At 39.1% G+C, this 24,414-nt stretch overlaps 1 protein-coding gene across 1 annotated transcript in view; it reads right to left on the bottom strand.

Moving 5' to 3' along the window:
* Positions 1 to 1,787: 1,787 nt before the first annotated feature.
* Positions 1,788 to 24,414, bottom strand: part of slc6a11b (solute carrier family 6 member 11b) — a 27,614-nt gene continuing 4,987 nt past the window's right edge. Inside the window, exons 6-15 of the mRNA XM_023426824.2 lie at positions 23,723 to 23,855; positions 20,098 to 20,232; positions 12,448 to 12,551; positions 12,136 to 12,260; positions 10,873 to 10,985; positions 10,124 to 10,261; positions 7,036 to 7,138; positions 6,292 to 6,392; positions 5,703 to 5,873; positions 1,788 to 4,281 (exon numbers count right to left, since the gene is read on the bottom strand). Coding sequence (XP_023282592.1) covers positions 4,138 to 4,281; positions 5,703 to 5,873; positions 6,292 to 6,392; positions 7,036 to 7,138; positions 10,124 to 10,261; positions 10,873 to 10,985; positions 12,136 to 12,260; positions 12,448 to 12,551; positions 20,098 to 20,232; positions 23,723 to 23,855 — 1,267 coding nt within the window. The 3' untranslated portion in view covers positions 1,788 to 4,137. The remainder of the gene's footprint in view (positions 4,282 to 5,702; positions 5,874 to 6,291; positions 6,393 to 7,035; positions 7,139 to 10,123; positions 10,262 to 10,872; positions 10,986 to 12,135; positions 12,261 to 12,447; positions 12,552 to 20,097; positions 20,233 to 23,722; positions 23,856 to 24,414) is intronic.

Below are 24,414 nucleotides of genomic sequence, written 5' to 3'. Positions count from 1 at the left end.
TGTCAGTCAACCACATTGTTTTAGATAAAGCTCTTAGATAAAGCTTATCTCTAAATGGAAAAAGGAAAAGCAAAAAGTCGTTTAACAGCATTTGGGAGAGACTGTTTTTCCCGCTGACAGCCATTTAACCCTCACATGACTCCCTGAATGGGTTTTACTCGTCTGCAGAGGCCAGAAACTTTTTCAGCTCATGAATTGTTGGCATGAGTTTTGATGCGGCCGCGACGTAACACAAAAACAAAGGAAGATTTACTTCACGTCATCTACGGGATCGAGTCAGGATGTCACCTCCAAATCAGAGAAACTAAAGCTGATTTCTGAAGTGTGACAGTTGGATGCACTCGCATGGCTGCACATGCACGCACAAATCGCACACTGGATGCTCAACACACATCCTTGCATACACACCGAGGCTCACAAGCATATTTGGGATCCAATCACATCTGTACTACTGTGATATAAAATGGCCGCCAATAAATCATGGATCATAGAAAGAAAAAAAGATGTTGCTCATAAAAACTTTGCTTATTTTGTTTATTGATAATTATGGACTGAGGGCTGACTCTATGCTCCTTTAGGCTGCAATCACGATTTCAGAGGCTCCTCTAGTGGTGGAGGAGGATAGGGCAGAGGGGGCATCGATACTTGTTGGAATTAGAGCAACAAATAATGTCATTTTTTTCTTTCTTTCTTGCCATGTTGCCTTTGTGTGATAGAGACAAAAAAGATACAGAAAAGCAGGAGAAAAAAAGAGAGACACAGGAGGTGTGACATGCAACAAAGGTCGCTAGCTGGAACTGAACTGAGGCACTGTCAGAGTTATAATTTTGTCAGCACATATACTTCTGAGAAATCTGTATGCCTTTTTCGCAACAGACAGTTTTGACTGAGCATAGCAGAAAAAAATAGAAGTGTTACTAACAACGTTAACAATGACTGCCGCTAAAGTTTTTCCAGGAAGCCATGACAGTGTGACAGTGAGCCTGCGGTCACAATACCAGGACCCTGAGACTGAAGCAGCTAAATGGAATTCATCATTCATCATTTTATTATTCAGACCTGTCCTTTTTTCTGTAGGGACATGTCAAAAAATGCCTATAACACTAATTAGACCTCTAGTCAGGTTGAGTTTTGCTGGTGCACTGTAGCTACAGTGGAGATATCACAAAACTCACTTATACTTAACAAGGTAAGTCGCCCAGCTCAAACAGGTGCAACAAACATAACAGAAGAGTGAGGGAGATGTTCTAATGGGGCAGATGTTTTGAGGCTTTAACATGTTTGTTTTTTTTCATGTCACATTTCCTGTGTAGTGTGCATCTACATCTTACCTACATCTTCAGCTATAATATGACTTGTAGACCAGTTAATTTAAACTCAAGCAATTCCTCCTTTCTCATATTAAAATTTATAATAACTGGAATATGTAAACTGATAGAAAGGAGGTTCATTCAGTCATTCTTCCTTTACATCCTTCAGCAAATGTTGTTTTGCAATATGCATGAAAGACATAACATTTCTCTGCTTCATATCATATAACTGTTTAGGACTGCCTATGATCCAGCTGCTGCATTGGACTTGGTAAAATGCCATCTTATCTTATCTGATCCTATCATTTTAACTATGATGTTTTCATTACAAATAGAGGCATGAAACCCTTTCAAGAGATTTAAAAAGGAAATGTCAGTATCTAAGAGTAGTTTTTTTTCCTTTTTCAGGATAACTGCACAGTTCAGTTGTGAGATTAAGTTAAATAAAATAAAATAAAAAAACACCAGAGTCTACAGTCAGTTTTCCTTTATAATATTTATTCTTAAAAATGAGTAAGCAGACAGTTCACATGTCCTGTGAATACCAAAATCTGTGTAGAACAGTACAGAACAGTAAAACACCTTTCATTATATTTCTATAACAAGATCTTTTGAGCGGAATATCAAAAGTCAAAACAAAGGATGTATTCTTTTTATTACAGCACTTCTTTTTAAACATTTTTCATCTCAAGAAATAGACCACAGATTTCTAGAAAGAGATGTAAAAATATACATCAACATGATCAGTGTTAAACAGCAGGCTATAATATCCAGTGCACACAACTATTAACTTGCACAAACATCAGTGAGGAGGTGATAATGTCATAATGCAACCACACCAGAGGGACCAATCATATGTTTAAGAGGATGTCACAGCTTAGACAGGAGGGGCCTTCGGTCACTAAACACTTCCTCGATTTCCCTCATTACTTACTCGATCAGGCACTTCCTCAGCTCATCAATTCCTTATTTCTTCCCCTGCTTTCTTTGCCTCCTCCTGGAAAACTGTAAAGAGATAAATTCAAAGTTTCATCCCCTCAGATGCTCTCCTCTGATTGCATTTTCATCGGGAAACGAGGACAGAGGAAAGAAAGGAAGGGAAGCGAGAAAGTCGGACAAAGCGAGGAAGGGAGAGAGGAGAACTTAAGAGTCATTCGAGTGCTGATTGGATGAGACTGTGATGGACTGAGATCGATCTGAACATTGAGACCAGCTCATTGTCTCTTAACCACAATTAAATGGATGGCGGGGACAGACTGCTTTCACCCCTGCAGTGACTCAGACAGGAAAATTAAAAGCTGTATTTTTTTTTTTCATCCTTTACAATGTGAGAAGAAAAGGTCACAGAAACACTAATCAATAGCAAGACTATTGGTAATGTATAGATGTGTGCTGAAATACAAAGCATTCAGCGGCAGCACAGTTTTATATAAGGCCTTGTTCGCCCGTCACGTGATAAAGAGAAGCCAAAAACAGAAGTGGAAAAAGTTGAAGGGGGCGGACAAGCAGAGGTTGAAGATGAGAGGGAAGGACAGCGGGAGAAAAGAGGGAAGGGGGCAAGGCAAAAGAATAAAAAGAGGGGGGGGGGTACGAAGACAGATGGGTTTTGAAATGCTCATCTGATGGGCATCCATCTTCTCCTCTACAGGCGGAGCAGGAAATAAAAAAAGCAGGGGTGGAAGCACGTCTGTCTGTCACTCTGTGTTAGGCTCAGCATAATTACTGTGAAATGACAGATATCCACGACTTACAGGAGGGCAGCTGGAGGAGAGAGAGGTGTGTTTTTAGACTCAGCCTGCGAGTCGCTCACTGCTATTCGTAGCCATGTACAGATTTTCAGCTCAAACCTAACAGATGTAAAATTAAAGATATCCAAAACTGAGGGGATCTATTTTACAGTGTTTTAACCCTGGACCCCCTTTTTTTTTTGTTTGCCCTTCAATAATACTGTAAACCTCCGGAGCAAAGACATAATTAGAAAGAGCAATGCCATGGAAATCTGCAAAGCCCTGAAAGTCCCAATATATGATGAACAATGACCTTTTAATGTCATTCAGTTACATCCAGTTAGTTTTTGCTTATGTTGCTTTACAGCACTGAATTCAAGTAAAGGAGAATCACTGAAGGCCTAAAAAGAATCCACATCCCTCACAGTCACAGCTGGTTCAGATAGCATCCAAGATTTCAATGGCAAAACTCTTTATATACAACTCAAAGTTTTGCTTACAGGGGAATACAGTGTCCTCCTATAGCCTCGGTACTAAGAAATGCTGCTGTATCCTCTCTTAACACAGAGAACTATGTAGAATGGTCCCCAAGCTGCTACATCTTAGATAGTTACATCTGGGTACCTAGTACCTAATAGAGAGGCACAGCACTTTGCCAATAAATGTACAGTGTAAGCCTTTTACAGCACATGACATTGGTATTGTTCTAAAGGCACAAACACTAGTGTGACCAGTACTGACACGGTACCAGGACAAGTTTTAACCATATACTGTATGTCATCAAACAGATTTTAAAACATTAATGGTTAGAAAAAGAAAGAAACAGCTGCTTTAGTCACAATATTAACTGAAAACCACAAATGTGTTATTCAAAGTTTGTGCAAAACAGAAGCAGACTACATAATCATGTGATAACCTTCCCTTTTTTTCTCTTTTTTTTTTACAAAACAAAAATAACACTCCAAGTCATTTGTTTCCTGTTTTGTGTAGTGGTGGACACTGTTGTTGTTGTTGTTGCTGTTGTAGTTTGCTGTAGTTTTCGTTTCGTTGGACTTGTTGTCAAGACGGCAGGCAGCTTGGTCGGTCAGTCAGGCGGTCAGTTAGAAATGCGTCTCCTTCTCTGAGATGGTGGATATTTTCCCATCAACCTTAAGTTTTGCATCGTTGGCGGCATAAGGACTGAGAGCGGCGTGCTTCCCTCTCATTTTCAGGTCTCGGCTGGGAGTCGTCAACTTCTTCATCCTCTGCAGAAAGGGACACAAGAGAGGGAAAAGAGGTTATCTCTCAGTCTCCCACCACGATGCTACTTCTAGTAGCAGCATTAAGCAAATACAGCTTAGGTGTAAAAGAAGGTGAATGAAAATGCATAAACAAAAAATGTAATCCAAGTATAAATGTGTCTGTGCTAGCAAATATTAGATTGATTTTTACAATAAATCTGCTTTTTGTGGTACTGTAACATCAACTCACCATTACCTCTTATGTATAGACATGAGACTGAATTGTTATTTTGTTAGGTTTCATACTTTGGGGATGAACAAATGAACAGAACAGCACTGAGACCACAGACCATATGGTACACCCAGTTACTGTATGTATAATATACCATAGACTGAGACACTCCTTGAGTCAGGGATTTATTAGTTCTGTAACATACTGTATAAATTACTTGTCATATTAAATAACAAAGTATTTAGTATTTCATGCTAACTTACCAAGATTCCAACACTAAATTCCCATTTGTCTCTGTTATTCATTATACCTAAGGTTGGGCAAAGGCCAGAGGCCACTACTGATCATCTCATATCACAAACCTACAATTTGTTTATTTGATCCCCCCTCAAGCAAATGACGGGAGATCAGCCATTTGTGTCACAGCCTCTCTGAGGAATACAGATGTGAGATGAGATACAGCAGCTGCATTTGTGAGACTCATTCAGTTCCAAGCTCAGCAAGTGATTTGTTAAAACCTTTTCCCAATTGCAAAACAGATGGTGAAAGCCTTACAGTACAATGTCTGCTGACATTGTCCATTGTTGTTTTTGAATGAGAAAAATATGTGAACACCAGTACAAGGCTTTGTATTAGAGCCCTAACATTTTCGTGCGAGGAAATGGGAGGGCCATCCATTGACAGTCTCTTTTATGGATGCCTGTTGCCTGAATAGTGGCCAATTTTCATTGTTTGCCACGGGGCCAAAGTCAGGAAGTTATCTACTGAATTTATTTACAGTACAAAGGGGGCTGCTCTGTGCCACAGAACAGGGAAGAGATGATGTTCTTTTAATCAAAGAAGATGGGCAATATGAGATAGTGAATGAATGAAAGGATGACAGAAAATAACTTCTGTTCTATTGATTTTCTGTGCTACGGAGAAAAAATATGTTTGAAGCAAACAAGATAATGCCTGGTTTGCACAGCAAAAATAATAATTTTTTTGATTTCAAGCCAGAAACTACAAGGGATGGTTGGAGGCCACTACAATTAGCATTACAAGTATTACAATAAATTAGACAAATCCAATGGCTAAAACTACATATGGAAGAGCTTATATGAGTAGTAGTATTTTGTCTGATCAACTTTACCCATATACCTGCAAAACATTTCTTCATTATTTGAGACACAATTCTGATGAATATAGGATTTGTTCATGTGTGTGTTTGTACCTCAGAGAAGGTGCCAGGAGTCTTCCAGATCTTCCAGATAATCCCCAGAGGGATGCAAACCATCGAGGACATGGCCATGAACCAGCCGATACCATAGCCCCAGTCAGGGTAGGTGTACATGTTGTTGTACTTCAGCGGTTTGTATTTGATAAGGAAGAAGAGGAAAATTCCCTGTGGCAGAGAAAAAAAGTTATTCTATTTGTAAATGTGGTTGTTTACATTATGAGAAAGAAATGCTTTTGATGAATAAAGTTCACATGGTTTAAATACTTGTTTAGAACATCAAGATCAAGAGCCACATATAACAGAACCTTTGTGTGGAAAAATATCCAAACCAGTTGTAACATAAATAAATGTGTAATATGTAAATATTTTCTCCTAAATCGAAGTATCAATCAAAGCTGCATATGGGATGCATAAACAGTGAGAAATTATATTACAAGATGTATCAAAATGATTTCATTCTCTATTTAAATAGTAAGAAAAAGAGTATTTTTTGATTGTCTGCTCCTGATCATCGACGATGATGTGTTGTTTGCTGTTGTTGATGCTACTGCTGCTCTTGTATTTGTGTCTGCAGTGGACTCACAGCACAGATGCCCGGGGTCAAGATCATCCAGCACCATTTGATGAAGAAGACAGGTTTGTAGCCAATCATGTCCTCAATATTTAGGTAGAATCTGTCACTACCTGAAACACAAATCAGTGTCACTCAGAGTGTGTGCATGGATCGTCAAAATAATGGCGTGATTGATGTCTCTTGACAGAGTATGGTTGTCTAAACAGAGCTGCTGATTGGATGTGGATAAGATCTGCCTTGCTGCATGTTACATGTACTGAACTGAATTAACATAATTAAGTTTATTGTCAGATTGTTTGCTGAAATAAGGCAGAAAATAATGTAAATGCACCGATATTTAAACCCAGAAATTAAGGCCAAATGTGCACATTGCAGGACTGTTTGGCTTATTGAATAAAAAAAAAAAGAGGCACAATGCTTAGTTAAGAAAAATGTTAAATGGCAAACTTTCACATTGCTATTGTACCATAATGTTGTTTTTAACATCTCAGTACAAGACTTAGTAAATGCTTCATGTGTTTGAGACCATTCTCCAGCAGAGGGCAGAGAAGAAATATTATTGCATCAAGAAGGGTAAAAGCATTACACAAGGTTTGTGCAATGGCCTGTTTTTCTATGCTGGAACGTCTGACAGTTGTTCAGTTGACAAAAGGCAAACTACTGATATCTGTAGTGACAGGAATGAGACGTGAAACACTGACAACACTGCTTCGAGATCTCTTGCTATGTTTCAAGCGGAGTCTCTACTCTTACCGTACACCCAGCCGATACATATGGACTCAAATATGGCCACAAACAGCAAACACATCCCGCTGGCAGCGTACGAGTCGAATAGCTGGAAGACGTACATTCCTCCCTGATAAGACAAGACAGTTGTCAGTTTTCTGTCACAGCCACTATGTGAGCATCAGACTCATTTGGATAACATCAAATATGAAGTAAATCAGGAATGCTTGATTTAGCATGATGGCACAGGCGCATATAGTAAACAAATCCACAGTGTGACCCACCATTGATATTTCTTTTAATTTACTGAAAATTAAGATTTGTCCAAAGATTACCGTATATCATTGTCTCAAGGCTTCCTGGCATCAATGAAACATCTATGCAGTATGCTGTGTTTTTTACAAATCAATATTACCTCCTCAAAGAACTACTTAAACCCCAACAACACACTCTGTTCTTAAGTAGTCCATTATGGCTATGGAATAGTTCTGTATTTTGGGAAATACACTTATCCGTTTTCTTTTTGATGGTTAGATGAGATGATCAATGCCACTCTCATATCTGTCCAGTCAATTTAAAGCTGCACCCAGCAGCCGATTAGCTTAGCTTAGCATAAAACAAACTAGAATTACTGCCTTGAGGTTGCATGCTTCCGCCAACCAGCCAAGTTGCAGGAATCATGGTTACGCTCTCCCCTTCCTGAGTTACACTATTTAACAATGGGCGGAAGAGTTTTTGCAGAACATTATGATGTCACAGTGAAGTTCACCTTTGACCATTTGTATGTAGAATGTCATCACATCATCATTTTATTCTCCTAAACATTTGAGTGAAATGGTGTCATAATAAGTGTATGAATTTGTTAGTCATGGCCAAAAACGTGTTTTGTGAGGTCACCGTGACCTTGAAATTTGACCTCTGAGCACCAACTTCTAATCTGTTCATCTTTGAATCCAAGTGAATGTTTGTGCCAAATCTGAAGAAGTTCCCTCAAGACCGGTCGTGAAATATCACCAAAAACGTGGTTTGTGAGGTCACAGTGACCTTTGACATTTGACCACCAAAATTGAATCAGTTCATCCTTGAGTCCAAATGGACATTTGTCCCAAATTGGATATGAGAAATTGAACTGATTGCAAACCAGTGGAAAACAGGTCTCCTGAGTCCGTCCAAAGGTAACAAAATCTGCCTATCAGCACCTCTAAAGCTCACTACTTAGTATGCTATACCTTGTACTTAAACCAAAAGTGTAAAAATGACAACCTATGGTTTATGTACAGTTATTTACTAGATTATTTCTTTTAACTTGTTATTTCTCCTAGCTGTAGTTTTGAATAGGCCAATACTGGAGTGATATCTTTTCTCTCTTATCACTCTCCACAAGAAAGCAAATAGGAGTATTTTCCAAAATGTCAAACTACTCTACATTGATACAGTACCAGTGCCTGTGCTCACATATTATCATCCACTCTGCCAACCCTACCTTCACTCAAAACAACCTATCTGTTCCTCTCTGTCTCCACTAAAAGGGCCATCATAAATAAAATCTGAAAATCTGAACATGACTGGGAGAGTAGGGTTACATCACAGCTCTAAACCGTGAGTAAATAGCTAAGAATATCATCAAAATGTCTCAGTGACTGGTTCTATTCCTGTTTCAGCCAAGTACTGAACTACACTCCAACAAGACCTTTTGAACTGTGTTAAATCCTACTCTGGATCCTACTTTTGACATTTTATTCATGATGGCTCTTTGACGACAGAGAGGAATAAAGTGTCTAGAGTGCAGGTGGCGGTGGGAGACGAGTAAAGGCAGAGGGAAAATGGATGATTTTTATGTAGTGGTGACAGGGATTAGAATGGGCAATGACAAACAGAGGTAAGGTCACTGGACAATATAGCCGTCTATAACTTACAAAAAAAACACTGAGAAAGTACCGTACGTCAGGATTGCGTTCAATTCTTTCCTTCTGTTTTATGGCCATTTTGGGCCACTATAGAGAACAGTACAGTATTTACAGTGGGGGTGGATGGAGTGCAATGCATATGGAGGGATGAACGTCTTTTAGTGGATGAATAACCTTGATGTTGTGAGGAACCAGATTCCCCTCCATTATTACGACATAAAGATGAAAGATCTTAAAAGCACTATAGAGCTGGTGACATAGATACTGTTCTAGATGGATAACATGATTGTGGACCTTTAGGATTAAAATAAAGTGCCCAGTGGAAAAGATCATCATTTTGTACAGGCTTGATGCTGAGAAGGCAGTGGATCAGGTTCAAATTGTTTTGATTGTAGCGACATTCCTGCACTGGTGCACCAGTAGCAATGCGTTTTGTGTCAACCAGCAATGATTGGTTTGGCAGAACTGAAGAGGGGAGCAACCGTAGAGACGAAGACGGAGTAGGCTGCAGCAACTCGGAGTACGTTGGAAAAAATCTCAAGAAATGTTTCTAATGTTCGAGATAAAAAAGAAACTCTGCATTCAGAGGAAAGACGACAGTTTTTAAAAAAAAAAAAGCGCAATGGACGGCAAGGACGAACATCTATTACAATTGCTGTGGCTATTCCTCGCTAAAAACAACAGTGCTTGTGCAATTACTCTCACTGCCAGAGGGGGGAGACAACCGTTCTGCACTGCAGGTTTAATAATGCAAACAAAAGGTTACCGGGAGTAATGACCATCATCTGCAATATACCTGACTGGGTTTCATCTCAGACTTGTCATTCGATGATGATGTTGGTGGTTGTGGTGATGATAATGATGATGATGATGATGACATGTCTACATAGAGATAAAAGTATGGTTTGAAGGTAAAAACACGTGCAATTCAATTTATTCTCATATATTGTTGGTTGGTTTAAGGTATGGAAGTGCATCATATTTAATGACCTTATCATACAGTATGTATGTAAAAATCTTTATTTATGAAGTAACTAGTTAATAAGTAAAAAGTTTACTGTAAGTTCAGTGGGCTACTTAAGGGAATCTACTTTGTTACTTTCCACGTCTGTTTCCCCTCTACATCTTTTCGCTTGTTTTGTTTGATTTCTCAAAATACAGCCGTTATTTTGGCCATATCATAGCTCCAATAGAAAATATAGGCTTACCTCCGTACACATGATGAGACCTATGAAGAAGGAGACTATGGACATGCCAAGAATCAGCAGCTCTCTGCGGTAGCCTCTCCTGAAGGTCTCTGGGTACATGTCCACCACAGCTGTCACTAAACTCTCCACACACACGAACTGGAACAAAAACAAAGAACAAAATCTTTATTTCTATAAAATGGGAGGGTAGTTATTTTTCCCCCAGCAGCCTCTATTAGTGATAAATCTACACTTAAGTGACAAGACAATAATATAGTTTATAAAAACATATTTTTCACCAGTGCTAATTGCATTCGACATGACAACCACTTGTTTCATGTAGCAACTACGTAGGTGTCCAAAAGCTTCATTTAAAGGTGCACAAAATTAAAAGAACTGAAATAAATTGCAAAACGATCAACATAATCATACTTTGCTTTTGCCCAAAGTGACTTACAATACTGCACGTGCTTTCAACCTCCATAGACATAGAGTTTGCTTGATGAAATTAAAACTGTGTGTTCAGTACTGCAGAACTAAGAATAAAGCTGAGATGTTTTCTCATTAAATATTCCAAATCTGAACAGGAGAAATTTAAACACACAACTTTTGAGTTCTGTGTAAACACATGCTTATGCTTATGCTTATGCTTTGTGCTTGTGATTTACGTATTTCCATTTGTTTACATGCAGATTTCACCCAAAGGTATAACCTATAAATTTATTTTAAAGCCTCAGCGATATTAGTATCCTGACACAAGTGGGTCTCACCTGACTGTCCAGGCCGAGGAAGATGAGCATCATAAAGAAGAGGCAAGCCCAAAGTGGAGACAGAGGCATCATAGTAACAGCCTTAGGGTATGCAATAAATGCAAGACCAGGACCTGCATCACAAAAAAATACAAAACAGGAGTTTTATTGGAGCAGGACAGTTTTTCAAACAAAAAGCACAATAGCAATAACCACAGCAAAGACTATAAAGCTCTTGCTTTTCAGTTACAAAGGCTTTTTAAAGCTTCTCCTACAATATTTTCACGTTTTGCATAATCAGTTGTTAGAAGGACTTGAAGCCATGTTTCTAACATCACATAAACAGGAGTCTTAGTAGACTGGTGTCTACTACTTACTTTCTTAATTGGACTTTGAGCTAAGAGTTGTTATTACTTTTACATATTGTTCTATGTTATAGTATATCTCTCAGCTGCTTTTTGTGGGGTCCTTCCCAAGGTTTTCTTATTTTTTTCTCTCCTGCAAAATAATTTTTCGGTAATTTTTCCCTTTCCTGCTTAATGGGGGTGTCCTAAACTATTAGGGCTCAATGTGACCTTATTATGGTTTTACATTATTTATTATACTCTTTTATCATTTGCAAATGACTGTGGTATGAGTAGAATTATTCAATTTATGAAGCCATTATCCAAAAAAAAACTCCACTAGGCAAAGTGGTTTTTTACTAGCTTATGATATTTTTTATATGCATCAGTTTTATGGAGCGTTTAACTTTCTCTCAATAAAACATATGAACTACAGACAAATTGACCTGCAAACACAAGTGCAGCAAAGCAAAATTAGCACAATGTCTGGTCCAAAGGAACGTGGATAAGATGAGATGAGATGCTGCTGTGAAATAAGAGTGGCCGGTTCAAAATGAGGGGTGGCATGCCCTAGTGTTATTTAACACCTACAACTGGTGACAAACCCTTAGAAAGACATTATCTAAAACATTAAGCACTGGCCTCACCATGCTCTAAGACAAACATTTCAAATCGCTCGCTCTGTCACTAAATCATTCATACTGACTTGAATAAATAATAATGCGGTGGTCTAAGAGCCTAGGTGAAGAGTGTAGACTTATATAACTGGTTGTGTTTATCCATTTTAGCAGAATACGGTGGATGGGAGCACAAAGATTCAGACTTCTACTGTACCTGCTTTAGATATATTGTATGGCCACATTACAGTTCTTCTAGTTGGTACTTAATTATTCTATTTTAATTCAGAAACATGATGTTATATTGTCTGTTATTCTCTCACCAGATTCTGCCACAGCTTCGATGGGAACATTTTGCTCGTAGGCCATGAAGCCGAGCACGGAGAAGATGGCAAAGCCTGCGACAAAGCTGGTGCCGCTGTTCAGACAACACAGCATGATGCAGTCCCTGAGGAGCAAGACAGAGAGGAAGAGAGACGGATCACACTTACTGTATGAGCTGTCACTGGACTTGCTACAGGTAACACAGACGGACTAGCACAGACATGTTGTGTGATGAACGAAAACTAGAATGATACGCATCAGTCCGCCCATTCTTATCACAGACATCCATCAACTAACAGCCACCTTCCTACCTGTAGCAGTTATTGTTGTAGGCATTGTAACTTCCCAGAGCAGTGAGACAGCCCAGGCAGATGGCATAAGAGAAGAAGATTTGGGTTCCCGCATCCACCCATACCTGATGTAAAAGTGGGCATAAAGATACAGTACATATACAGATAGGAGTGTGAGTATACAGGGAAATGTTTCAGTAAAGTGTTGGTTCACCACAAGCCTCCAGAACAGCTTCATTGCAAGTGTATAAACTCTGCTATGACTTACCAATGTTTCATTGGGTTTAGATCCTGTGACTGTGATAGTGTATGATTCACATCGGTTTCATAATATAGGTTATTTTTTTGGCATTTTCCCTTTCATAGAAGAGACTGACATTCATTCAAGGTACACACAGAAACTATATGTAGAGAGAGGGAAGTGCTGGAACAAACATTTTCAAGCTGGGGTTAAATGGCATGAGTCTAAACCGCTAGGGCCAGTACAATGCCTCTCGTCTACTAATTTAATCAGGTTTTTCCTTAATTTTGTCTGTACATGCACAGCACACACACACACAAATGCAAAAATCTAAATTTCAGAATGATCATTTCTTGTGCTCTTGATCCAGCTTACAGTTTAATTTCCACTTCATTAATGCTTCTCAGCCTATTATCATTGACAGTAAAAATTCTTTGTGCATTTTTTAAATTAATTAAACCTCAGAATTAAAATGAATAGAATAGGCTTTCCCATCTAAAGGAGATAACCATGATACGGCAAGAGGTGACTTTTTATCTGGTCTAATGAAACCCGACATTTCTTTTGTTACCCCTCATCTACCTGATTTTCATCATCAGTGACTCCATAATGAAATTATGGCTCAGCTCAACCATTTTCTTTCCCCTCTGAGGGGCACACAGTAGAGCAGGCATGAATCATGGATTACCATCCTAAAAGTAGCTACAAAGTCTTCCAGTGCCTAAATATTCATATTATGCCTCGCTAACTCCATGGCATAGTGAGTAGAACGGTTAATTGAATTTCATTTGAGGCCAAAGCATTCAAAAATTAAATTTTAAAACTTCAAACTTTACTCTGGATAATTCACAGAACACACTATGACCAGTTTTTATATTCCTCGATAGAAAGTAGTTCCAATGAATTGAGATCTATTAAAATTGGGGTGGCAACATAAATCTGAGACTCTGAGAAACTCCAAATTATTTGCGTGGCTAGATACCACTAGGGTATGCTTTTTACTGTAGTCATGCTAATCATAGTGACTGGTGGTCCCTAGTGATCCTTGGACATTTCCTCTTGCCATGAGGTTGACATACAGGATGTGGTTTTTAGTGAAACGTCTCAACAGCTGTTAGAATGGGACAGACAGCCTCAACTGCTGTTTGTGTTTATTGCTAATTAGCAAAAGATGCTAAATGTAACAATGTGTTGCATTTTCATTGTGATTATGTTAGCATACTGAGGTTAGCGTTAGCTCTAAATGTCTAAAAGTACAGCCTCACACAGTTGAAAGCATGGCTCCACATTCTTGGTGCTGTTGCAATTTGGGTGGACCAGCTCTTTGAGTCCATGTGTGTGTAAGACAGCATCCTAATTACAAAAAGCAATGGAAATGGTTGTTCATGTTTTCTTTAGCAAATTTATGGGGTCATGTGACTGTCTTTTTGATGTAGCAACAGAGGAAGTGTTTTACCATCATTACAGGCCTTAAAAAAAGTCTGCCTTAAGTCATATAGGCTACAGTCGGCAGGCTTTCTCTACCCTCAACTTAACCATAAAGGTGACAGAACAAAATAGTTAGGAAAAAAAAAAACTCTTCTTGACCTGTCATCATTCTTGCATGTTCACATCTTCATTTTGGAAGGCATTGACAATCAACATTTTTTGTCATTTGGGTATGAGGAATTGTTTGTAGCTGCTGTGATGCTGAAATGTCTGGTATACTCCTATGTAGGGGTCCTGCTCTATAGCTGACCTTGCAATCTGGGCAAACCATTAAATCATTGCTTCTTAAATTTCTCTAGCAGTTTAATCCTCTTTATTCTCATGGCTTATCCCAGTATACGCTGAACTAAAGGGAAAAATCTTGGTGGAAGAATTATTGAGATTTAAAGTAAAACTAGCAATATAACAACATAACAAAAAAAATTCTAATTCCTTCTTAGGTAAAAGTACAAGTATTACCAGGGAAACTGTACTTAAAGTATCAATAATTAAAGTACTCATTTCAAAGAAAAATGTACCCTAAAATTGATTAGGAAAAGTTCTGCCACACAAACTGAATCGTGAGAAACTAAAGCTTAACATGTGTTTTTATATGAAATCTTGAATTGAGAAGTAACTAGTAAGACAAATGTAAAGTACAATATTTCCTTATAAAATGTAATTGAAAAAAAGTGTAGTAGCATTAAATTTCTATACTCAAGTAAAATAAATTAACATCAAAATTGTTCTGAAGTACAGTACTTGAATAAATCATACTTAGTTACTTTCTACGACTGCATCCTGGGTAGGTCAATAAGGAAAAATATGGTGATGAATGCAGGTAAAGAGGCATAGAACAAGGTTTTTAGTTTCTCTTGTATCCCACACTATTATATATTTAGGTATAATGTGGAAGTAGTTTTATCCATGGACTCCATGGGGATTTACACATGTTAGATTCCTGAATGAGACAGCATTAAAATGTGCCTTATGAAACTAGTTTGTAGTGCAGCACAGGACCCTAGAACCCACAGGATAGCATGGGGTGCTAGCGAATTAAAACTTAATGCAGCATGGCTCTTTGAAAACTCTCTCACATAACCATTCAGCCACTAATCTCATTTCCCCACCGAGAAACAATTAACAAACGCACGGTCTTCGCTCCCTCCTGGGAGTAACCACGGTAACTTCTGTGACCTCACAAACACAGGACTGTTCCTGTGGAAGAACAGGCCTTTCTCTTCTAATGTTCATTAATGTTCCCTTTAGTTCACCCTCGGCTGATGGCCGCACAGCGCAGTGAAACCTTAAAGGCCCAGGCTCAGAGAGAATCACTTGTTGATGTTGTGCCTAATTTGGCCGGCTTGTGTTTGGTTATGTTGAGACTGTGGCTCCAGGAAACTTTTCTACTTTGTGAAAGCTGGATGACATTGGCTGTAAGATAGTGTCCTTGTAATGTAAATGTATTGGTCTTGGTGCTCCTCACGTCCTCTCTTTTTGTAAATGAGATCCATTTTTATCTATACCTAATAATCATTATATTATGTTGCATTATACAAATGGTGCATGCCTACAGCAGTGAGTCAGTCAGGGATGTTCTAAACATTAAAATGTGAACTTAAAGATTCCCTCACAATGTGTGGTAAGACATGTTTGCGTTTTGTTTTTTTTTTCCTTCAAATTACATTTACTTGTTCAGCCACTGAGTCCCGAACTGATAAACATGTATGGTTGTGATGTCAGAAAATTATCTTGTATGTACACATGTGAAACTCAGATTAAAGATAAGCACAGAAAAACTTTCCTTATTCAGCAGATAAATGTGAAAACAGTATTCTAGTGTCAAACTCTGCACATACATCATCCTGAGCAGAGAAAATCCAAGTGAAGAAACAATAAGCAAAACACATTTTTGAGAGGAGGGGGACATTAAGTGATCAATTTTATACAAGATGAAGATTTTTGGGCAGAGATTCAATGAGACTGTTATCTTAGTGGCATTTTACAGATGTGTATTTTGGTGCTAGCATGCTACAACTTTCTCATTTCAGTTTTTATGATTTTTTTTGTTGTAGCTGAAGTATTGGTCTCCTATGAGTGCAGAGTTTTGACAGTTGTTGGATTGATGAAATATTGCAGATGAACTGAAAAACATATTTTGGGCAGTCAGTTTTTCATCCAACAGTATTAGGAATGTTACTCCTGTTTAAAACTAAATTAAAAAAAACAAAATTGAACAGATTTGTTTTTGGAAAGTACACATATCCAAGCAACAACAACAATTTTTATCATAATGTAAATCTTTGAAAATACTGTACTCTCTCTCTCTTGTTTGAGAGAGAGAGTACATTGAGTTTTCTATAGTTCTATTACACTGAATTTCTCAAACGAATTTGAATGTTTTATGAAAAATAGGTACGCACAATACCACTTTAAAGAATTACAATATCATTACACTAATTTTTAAGAAAAACAATTAACTATCTCAATACAAGCCCCTGATTCAATCCATGTATAAGTATGTTCATTTCTAAAGCAAATAATAAGGTGAAATAATCAAAGATATTAATATATCAGTACGAGACACAGTCTATCACCCTTTTCACACAAGACACACAATATACTGAAAGAGAAAGTACAGGCAAACACATACACATCAATGCGGCTATAACCAGTATTTTTATGCTAACAATGGATCCCATGACTACTTGTATGTGAGGAGAGTTGCTCAGAGTGATGACCCACCCACAGTAAATTATCACTCACTCTATGGAGCTTCATAGTGTGATTTCACAGCCTACAACTTTAGTGTTTTGTCTCACTTTGACTGCTCTCATAGTGCTGTTTTCAGCCACAGCAGGCAGCTTTTTTCTGCAAGAAAAGTTAAAATGAAGTATAAGTTAAAGCTAAAATCCCAACTAGTAGTGAAAGTGGAGCATTTAGCAGCTAAAGTGATAGATAGTTTTATCAGGGCTAAAAGGAGAGTAGTGGAGGTGTGCAGCGGCAAATGTTTGCCATAACAACTTTCTGAGTTGTTTCTGAATCAGTTTTTGCAGGTTTATGTTTTGGCTCCATTGAGGTTAAGCACATATTATTGTCTTGCTGATGGGAATGTAAAAGTGAGGGAAAAACAGCAACACATTTCCAGTTGCAGAGCGTGGAAAGATAACAGCGAAGGTTAGGGAGTATGAGAGTGTGAGAAGTGTAAAAGAGGAGGGGTGATGCACAGTGCTGGGTGGAGGGTGACAAGTAGGGACACAGCCAGAGCGAGAAAGGTATAGGAAAGAGGAGAAGAGGGGAGGCATAATGAAGTTCAGGGGTGTAAAAAGAGAGGGTAACACACAGCCCCGCACACACTCCGCACAGCCTGCTGGACAGAACAGAGCCCTGATTGTCCTTGAGGAAACTAATTTAACATTGGTGTCAGAAGTAATGTCTTCCTCTGCCAAACAGCAGCGCTTCTTTATCACCCTCCTTCACTCTCTCCGTGCCTCCGTTTGTGTCTTTGTTTGTCGACCCTTTTTTTTTTCCTCACTTCTTCACCGTCCAACTTTATCGTATTTTCTCCTTCTCTTACTTTACTAAAATTACAGATGCAACAGTCATCTCACTGTACAACAGCTGGAGAGCTTATTAAATGGAAAAAAAAACCAAAGATTTGTTCCTTTCTTTCTTCATGTATTGTTTGGAATTGGGTTTTTTTGTATTTTATTAATCTATAGAAATAATACAATAAATAATTTTTAATCTATAATTTTTCTTCTTAAATGCATTCATATCAGCTTGAAAAATAATTGGCAACTATCAGTTTATAAAGAGTAAATGTTAAAGCTTCATAAAGTCTACAGTGTGTCCAAGCTAGGGTTATGGCATGATACTGTATGTTCTTAACACCTTTTCCGCTTTGGCTCATTTGCGTGTGCAGTTACAGATCGACTGTAACAACATTTCCTTGTTATCACATTCATGGTGGATCACACCATAGACCAGCTGTTGACATGAAGAGTGTTAAACAGGCGTTCAGACGGGATGGGAGTCTGAACAGGAGGTGATCAAATTGCAGCAGATATAGTTTCCTGAAACGCTGTGATATATTGTCAAGTGTGTAAGTTGAAAGAGAGCTGCAATTCTTTAAGCATTTGTTTTCTCAATGAACCATGACAAAAGTTTTATAAATGCTATTTAACATTAACATCAATGTGTACTCTTATGTGTCACCGTCTTAAATGTGCCCTGTGGAGTCGTGTGTGTCCCAACATGCTGAATGCATTTCCTTCATCATAAAACATTGACAAAGCTGATTTTTAAAACATATTTTAAATCCTGCCTTGTTTACATCCATGTTTACTAGCTTGCAGCCTTTTCTGCCACTGCTTTTGCTGGCACCTTGCTATGCTTCTTTGCTTTTTATCGCAAAGAACCATCAATCCATCTGTCAGTCTGTAGAATAACATGATACCGCATGGCGACAGAAATAATCTATCTGCTCCAGTCTGTTGCCTCTCTTTCTCACTCAAACTCTTCATCTATCCCGATTCACGTTGTCATGACACCCCATCCGATGACATTTGTAGTGCACTGTTGCTTAGCGACCCGAGCTGTCTGCCTTTTCCAGACGAGGTCAAGGAGTCTGCTCCATGTGTGTGCACGTATCTGTCTGTATGAGTTATATGTTAATGCACCACCTCTATTAGCCTCAAGCCCTGATCTTTCAACTCACTTTCAACAGGTTCTCAGAGCTGCCTGTTTATCTGACCCTTGATTATCTCATCACCAGCAGGAGGATTCAGCCCTGCTATGACAATCTTGGCTCCATATTAAGCCACAGTGCTATCAATGCCACTAGAGTGAAATGTATAAACACACTTAACTACATTAAATAGCTGTATTTTACGCTTTTGCTTCAAGAGATGTACCATCTTTTCCTCTGCATCGAATGACCAAATAAGCAGTTGTTTTGTGTTTTTGGTACAAAATAGTGCCAGTGCTAAATAGTGATAGGTGTGAAAAAAAAGTACTGATCCCCTGTTGCATTACAGTATCAACAACACCACCTGTCCCCTGGCAGCAACTCAGCTCCAGACAGGTGGGTGTGAGGCAAGGGTATAAATGCATTCCCATGAGTCTCGTCTCTTTAACCCCTCCTGCTTTACTTCAGTACTTTGTGCTTTTCATAGCTAAGATGACGAAAACAGGCATAGTTTAAGCACAACACAATCCAAAAATACATATTATCATTATTCTGCTTTTAGCTCCCAGTTGGAATTAAAAGTTGAGGACACAAGAACAACATGAACATGGGTGTAAATACAGGGAGATTATAGATTTTGCATGGAGTCCAGGCTTAATGTGCAGTATTTATCAGATCTTATTTAAGTTTAGGGTACAACAGTGTCCAGACCTTGGTTTCTGTGCCCCCAGCAGCAAGAAAAGTAACAGCAGCCATATTTGTAGACATGATATACACATATCTACAGGCAAGGATAGTAATAACTTCTGCAACCTTGACACTTGGCCACCTTCAGCCACTGAGCAGTACAACTCAAGTTATTTTTTCTTCTTCGTAGCTGCAGTGTGTGGATATCTCTAATGTACATTTTAAAACTGAATATGTAGGAGTAGCACATAATCTGCTGAATGCCAGGAAGAACAGAGCATTTACGCTGCAGTAGGTTGGCACAGTGTATGTCCTCTGTAGTCCCTGACTATCTCTCTGGTTACTTTCCAAATGGGATGACATGGGATCCTAACACAAAACTAAAGATAACAGCAACTCCACTCTAAAACTGTAGCACTAACACTAACTGCCCGCAGGTGGCACAAGTATTAAAGTAGCAACAACTATTACTTTCCTTGCCTGTAGGTGGCATTATCTACATGTTGCCACATTTAATATTCACTTAATTTTGAGGGATCTTTTCTGGTTGATTGCTAGAAAACAGAGACACTTCTTCCAAGCCTACCTGAGGGTCAGAGAGACGCGAAATGTCTGGGTAGAGGTAGAACTTGATGCCGTCATATGCTCCTGGCAGCGTCACCCCTCTGACTAGCAGGACCAGCAACATGACGTAAGGAAAGGTAGCTGTCACATATACAACCTGCAGGCATAAATGTGCACAGATTAGAAAGATTAATTCAAAACACAGTCGACAATGAGTAACTGTGAGAACATACTTATATAACCTGATAGGATGCAGGCAAAATGAAGTCAGAGTGAAGCTGTGCAAAGCAAAAAACCCTGCCAACAGTAGTCAGAATTTCATAATCTTGGGCTCTAACCAACACCGCCACCTCCTCATCAACCCACTTTTTTTTTTTTCTTTTTTTTTTTTAAACTGCTTCACATCATCAGGAAAACATTGGATTGACTGGACTGAGAGAATCTTAAGAAGGAATAAGGTTGCAGTTTCTATGTCGTCCTTGCAGCTAAATGATAACATGTGACTGTTCAGACCCAGAGGTGAGAGGGCATGACAGTAATCTAACCACACATGTCTAGACAGGAACAGAAAGAACAGTGGGAAGATAAGTGACAAGGGACAGGACAGCAATTGACACGATGTGCTACAGTATGAGAGCTACAGTGACGCAAATTTCAATGCTCACGTTTTCTATAGGAACGAAAAATCCACAGCATCCAAAAGGTTTTATCAAATACGGCTGATGTTGAGATCAGAAGAACCTTTTTAATAAATTGTTATAATCCTTGTTGCATGCTTACGATATTGGTAACACCCTATTTTCAATATTGCACCACTGCAACTTAGTTGGCTGTTTGCGAGACTTGTCAAAAACCAATGATTCCCAACCTTTGGGCAAAAACCCGGGCAAAAAGGGGCTTTAAACAATTCAGAGGGGGTCAGAAGATGATAACAGTTAATAGTTAAACTTCAGTTCTCTGACTAATTTTTGCTTTTTTCTTGAGGAATCCTGGTCAGTTCCATTTCCTTGGACTTCAAAAAATCCTTAAACAATATTAAAAGGAAATTACTTTTAGTATTACGATTTATTTTACAGGGTAACAAGGTCCACTAGTAGTACAGCTACAGTAACATAAATGAGGGCTATTGATATTTATCTATGTATTACCATGTAAATTATGCCAAACAAGTAATATTTAAGACATAAGAGGAGATCATAAACCCTGGGATCCTAAGCTGTAAAATACACTCTGAAAAACTAAAAATGTTTTTAGTCCAGTATATCAATCTATCATATGCAGTGTCTGACGTGTATCATATGGCAAATAATACACAATTTTATGCACCCCAAGCTTACAGCACTGGAACAAAGCCTGGTACCTGGGATCAGGTATAACAGTCCTCATGTTAGATAAAGAGATATATTCAAATGGCAGGGTATAATGCCAAAGTCAACTCCATAACAGTAAACTCCGCACATGCCTTCTGTACAGTAGCTAGCACTTGCTAACCATCAAACCAACACTCCCTCTTTTATTGGACTATTCAGGTTTTGCAGAATTGTGCTCAACATCTCAAAACTCTTAGAAACCCCTTGAACAAAAACCCTGGCCTCTTGGAAGGCAGAGGCGGGCAACATACATCCCCTGGCTTGCTGGCAGCCAGTCAAAGTCCAATTGAGGACAGAACAGGACAGAACAGAGCCAGGCCAGGAGACTGAAAAGAAAAGAAGGCTCCTCTGGCCCCGTCTCTTAAACAGGAGAAGCCCAGAGGAGTGATGCTGGCAGTGTGGGAAAATGTGCTTCTCTTTGAAGCATGCACAGAAGTGCGTGAGTACACACACACACACACACACACACACACACACACACACACACACACACACATAAAACTTAATTCACAACATAGAAATGGGTGTACACATACTACAGACACAGACAAAATGGATGATTCACACATCGGCCTAAACACACACTGATGCATGGATGTACACACCAATTACCCATACACCCACTGGTCACATTACTGTACTACTGCAAGCAGCAGTTTTATGAATGGAAGGTCCTTTTTCGTGAGGGGTGGGGGGTCAAGCATTTGAAGGAGTGAGCTTCTTAATCAAACTGCAGAGAAGTTCAAGCCACTGTTTCAGCATGGGGACAAGAGAGTCTGTGATCTAAAATGCCACATAAAGCTTTTTGTGTTCTCAATCATTCAGAAATTGAAGACATTTTGCTTTACTGAATATCTTAGACGTCTTTAACCACAAAAACCTGAATCAAACTTATAGAAATAAATGAAATCCTAACCACGGTTCTGTCTGAACAGTAAGAATCCATGAGACTTAATGAGATTGTCCACTCTAAGCTCTGTTAATCCTGGCGTGGCCCACAGGGAAAGTGTGGGAAAACTTGTCTCCTGCCCAACAGATCCCTCCTTTAATTTGTCAAATAAAACGATTACACATCCTAAACCTTCTCTCCCTCTCTCTCCCCATCTCTCTGGAGATGAAAAGGACAATATTCAATCTCTCCATGAACTTTTGATGCTCCACATGCTCCTTCCAGCTCACCACGGGTAAACATTTAAGCCACCACAAATTTACTGGTCAAACCTGCCCCTGCCTCGCCGTAAATCTAACAGGAGGGCTTTAATGCAGCAATGGCTGGCAAACATGGCCAACAAAAGCAAACAGCTTAGCAGAGTCCGAACTGAATGGGCTGTAGGGTCTGTGGAGAAGAAAGCAACCTCTCTCTTGCAATGAGTGAGCTGTGGTTAATTTCACATAGCAGGAGAGAGACAGGCAGAGGCAGCAGAGGCGGAGGCTGAGGATATACTCTGCATGCTCCTCATGAACACTCTCCTTTTCCCCCAGTGAATACAGGAATCAATCTTGGACCAGCTGCTAAAGCCCAGCCATGAAGAAGCATTCTCCCCTCTTACTTCACAGCCAGACAAAAGACACTTCAGGGAGATATAGGCATTGCCGCCTAGTTGTTTTTTTCCCCATCATGTAGAATGTGAACCAATTCATTTTTCCACACACACCTCTCTTCTTTTCTCTTTACTCTCTTTCTTCCCTCTCTTTCTTACTCTATCTCTCTACTCTATTCTGGCTCATTGAGTCTGAGTGGAGTTTCTTAAGGGCAACTGAGCACCCAAAGCAAGGTGCAGACTCCGTACTATCCTCCTCAAGGCTGCTAGAAGAGACTCAAGGAGGACATTAAAATGGAAAGGGTGATGGGAGAAAAGGTAGAAGTGGGTTGCACAGACACCCATTTTGTTCTCTACTTGCAGGGGGAAAATGCTTGTGGCTTCCTGTGAGGGAGTTGTTTTGAGGACAAGAGGGGAAAGTACTTCAGCTTGTGGCTGTTTCAGCGTGTAAGACCAAAATGAAAATTTCTCAAATGCGTAAAACTGGCAGCAGCAGCAAAATAGCGCACACACACATTCATGAAGACACAGATTCATGTGCACATTCCTCCATCATCACACATGTAATTTAAGTTCATTATTTAGTTTGTCATGTGAAATCATCATGCTTGCATACCTACATGTGGCACTCACTCTTTGCAGTGCATTATAAACAGTTCAACCACACAAACTCACACTTACACAGACAGACACACACACACACACACAATAGTATACATGCATCGCTCTGTCTGACCTTGCCAGTTGACTTGGGTCCTTTCCAGATGCAGAAGTAGCAGATGAACCAGGCCAGGGCCAGACACATGGCCAGCTCCCAGCGCACTCCCCCCATGTGCTCAATACCATCTGATATCTGCAGGACTCTGCGCCTGTTTGAGAACAGAAAACAAAGATGATAACTAAGCTCCTATTTGATTTTACAGCATTTAATCCATGTTATGTTGTGACATAAGCAAAAGCCAGTGTAGGCGTTTCTTGAAGAAGCTCAAGCAGTATCACTTCATGGAGCCTCTGCAGAGTTTTTCACATCACTTTACAGGCGCTCAGAGTGATTAACTTAACTGCAAAACTGTGCTAAATAAGTTACAGCAAAGAGTGAGGATGATGAAAAATAAATATTTGCTTGAAGTTGTTCAATATAAATAGTAATGTCGTGTCAGATGCTGGTTGACCACATTCCCTTAATGCATTCTCCACCACCCACATAGGACTTATGCTCTTCAGCTTCAAAACACTGACACGCTAACCACTGTAGCATACTATACTAAAAATATAATAGTTCATTTTGACAACTTATAAATATAATGTGCAATGAGTCTGATTTTCCGTGAGCCTAAAAACTCAACTATATACTGTATATATAGACTATATAAAATATGTTTTTAATGAAATAGAAAAACAAAACTATGCACACGCTTTAATCACTGA

The sequence above is a fragment of the Seriola lalandi genome, unplaced genomic scaffold (assembly GCF_002814215.2).
Source record: "Seriola lalandi dorsalis isolate HSWRI2012SDOR001 ecotype SW California unplaced genomic scaffold, Sedor1 jcf7180002054840, whole genome shotgun sequence".
Taxonomy (NCBI): domain Eukaryota; kingdom Metazoa; phylum Chordata; class Actinopteri; order Carangiformes; family Carangidae; genus Seriola; species Seriola lalandi.
The sequence above is the reverse complement of the archived record's forward strand: the minus strand, read 5'-3'. Positions and strand labels throughout refer to the sequence as shown.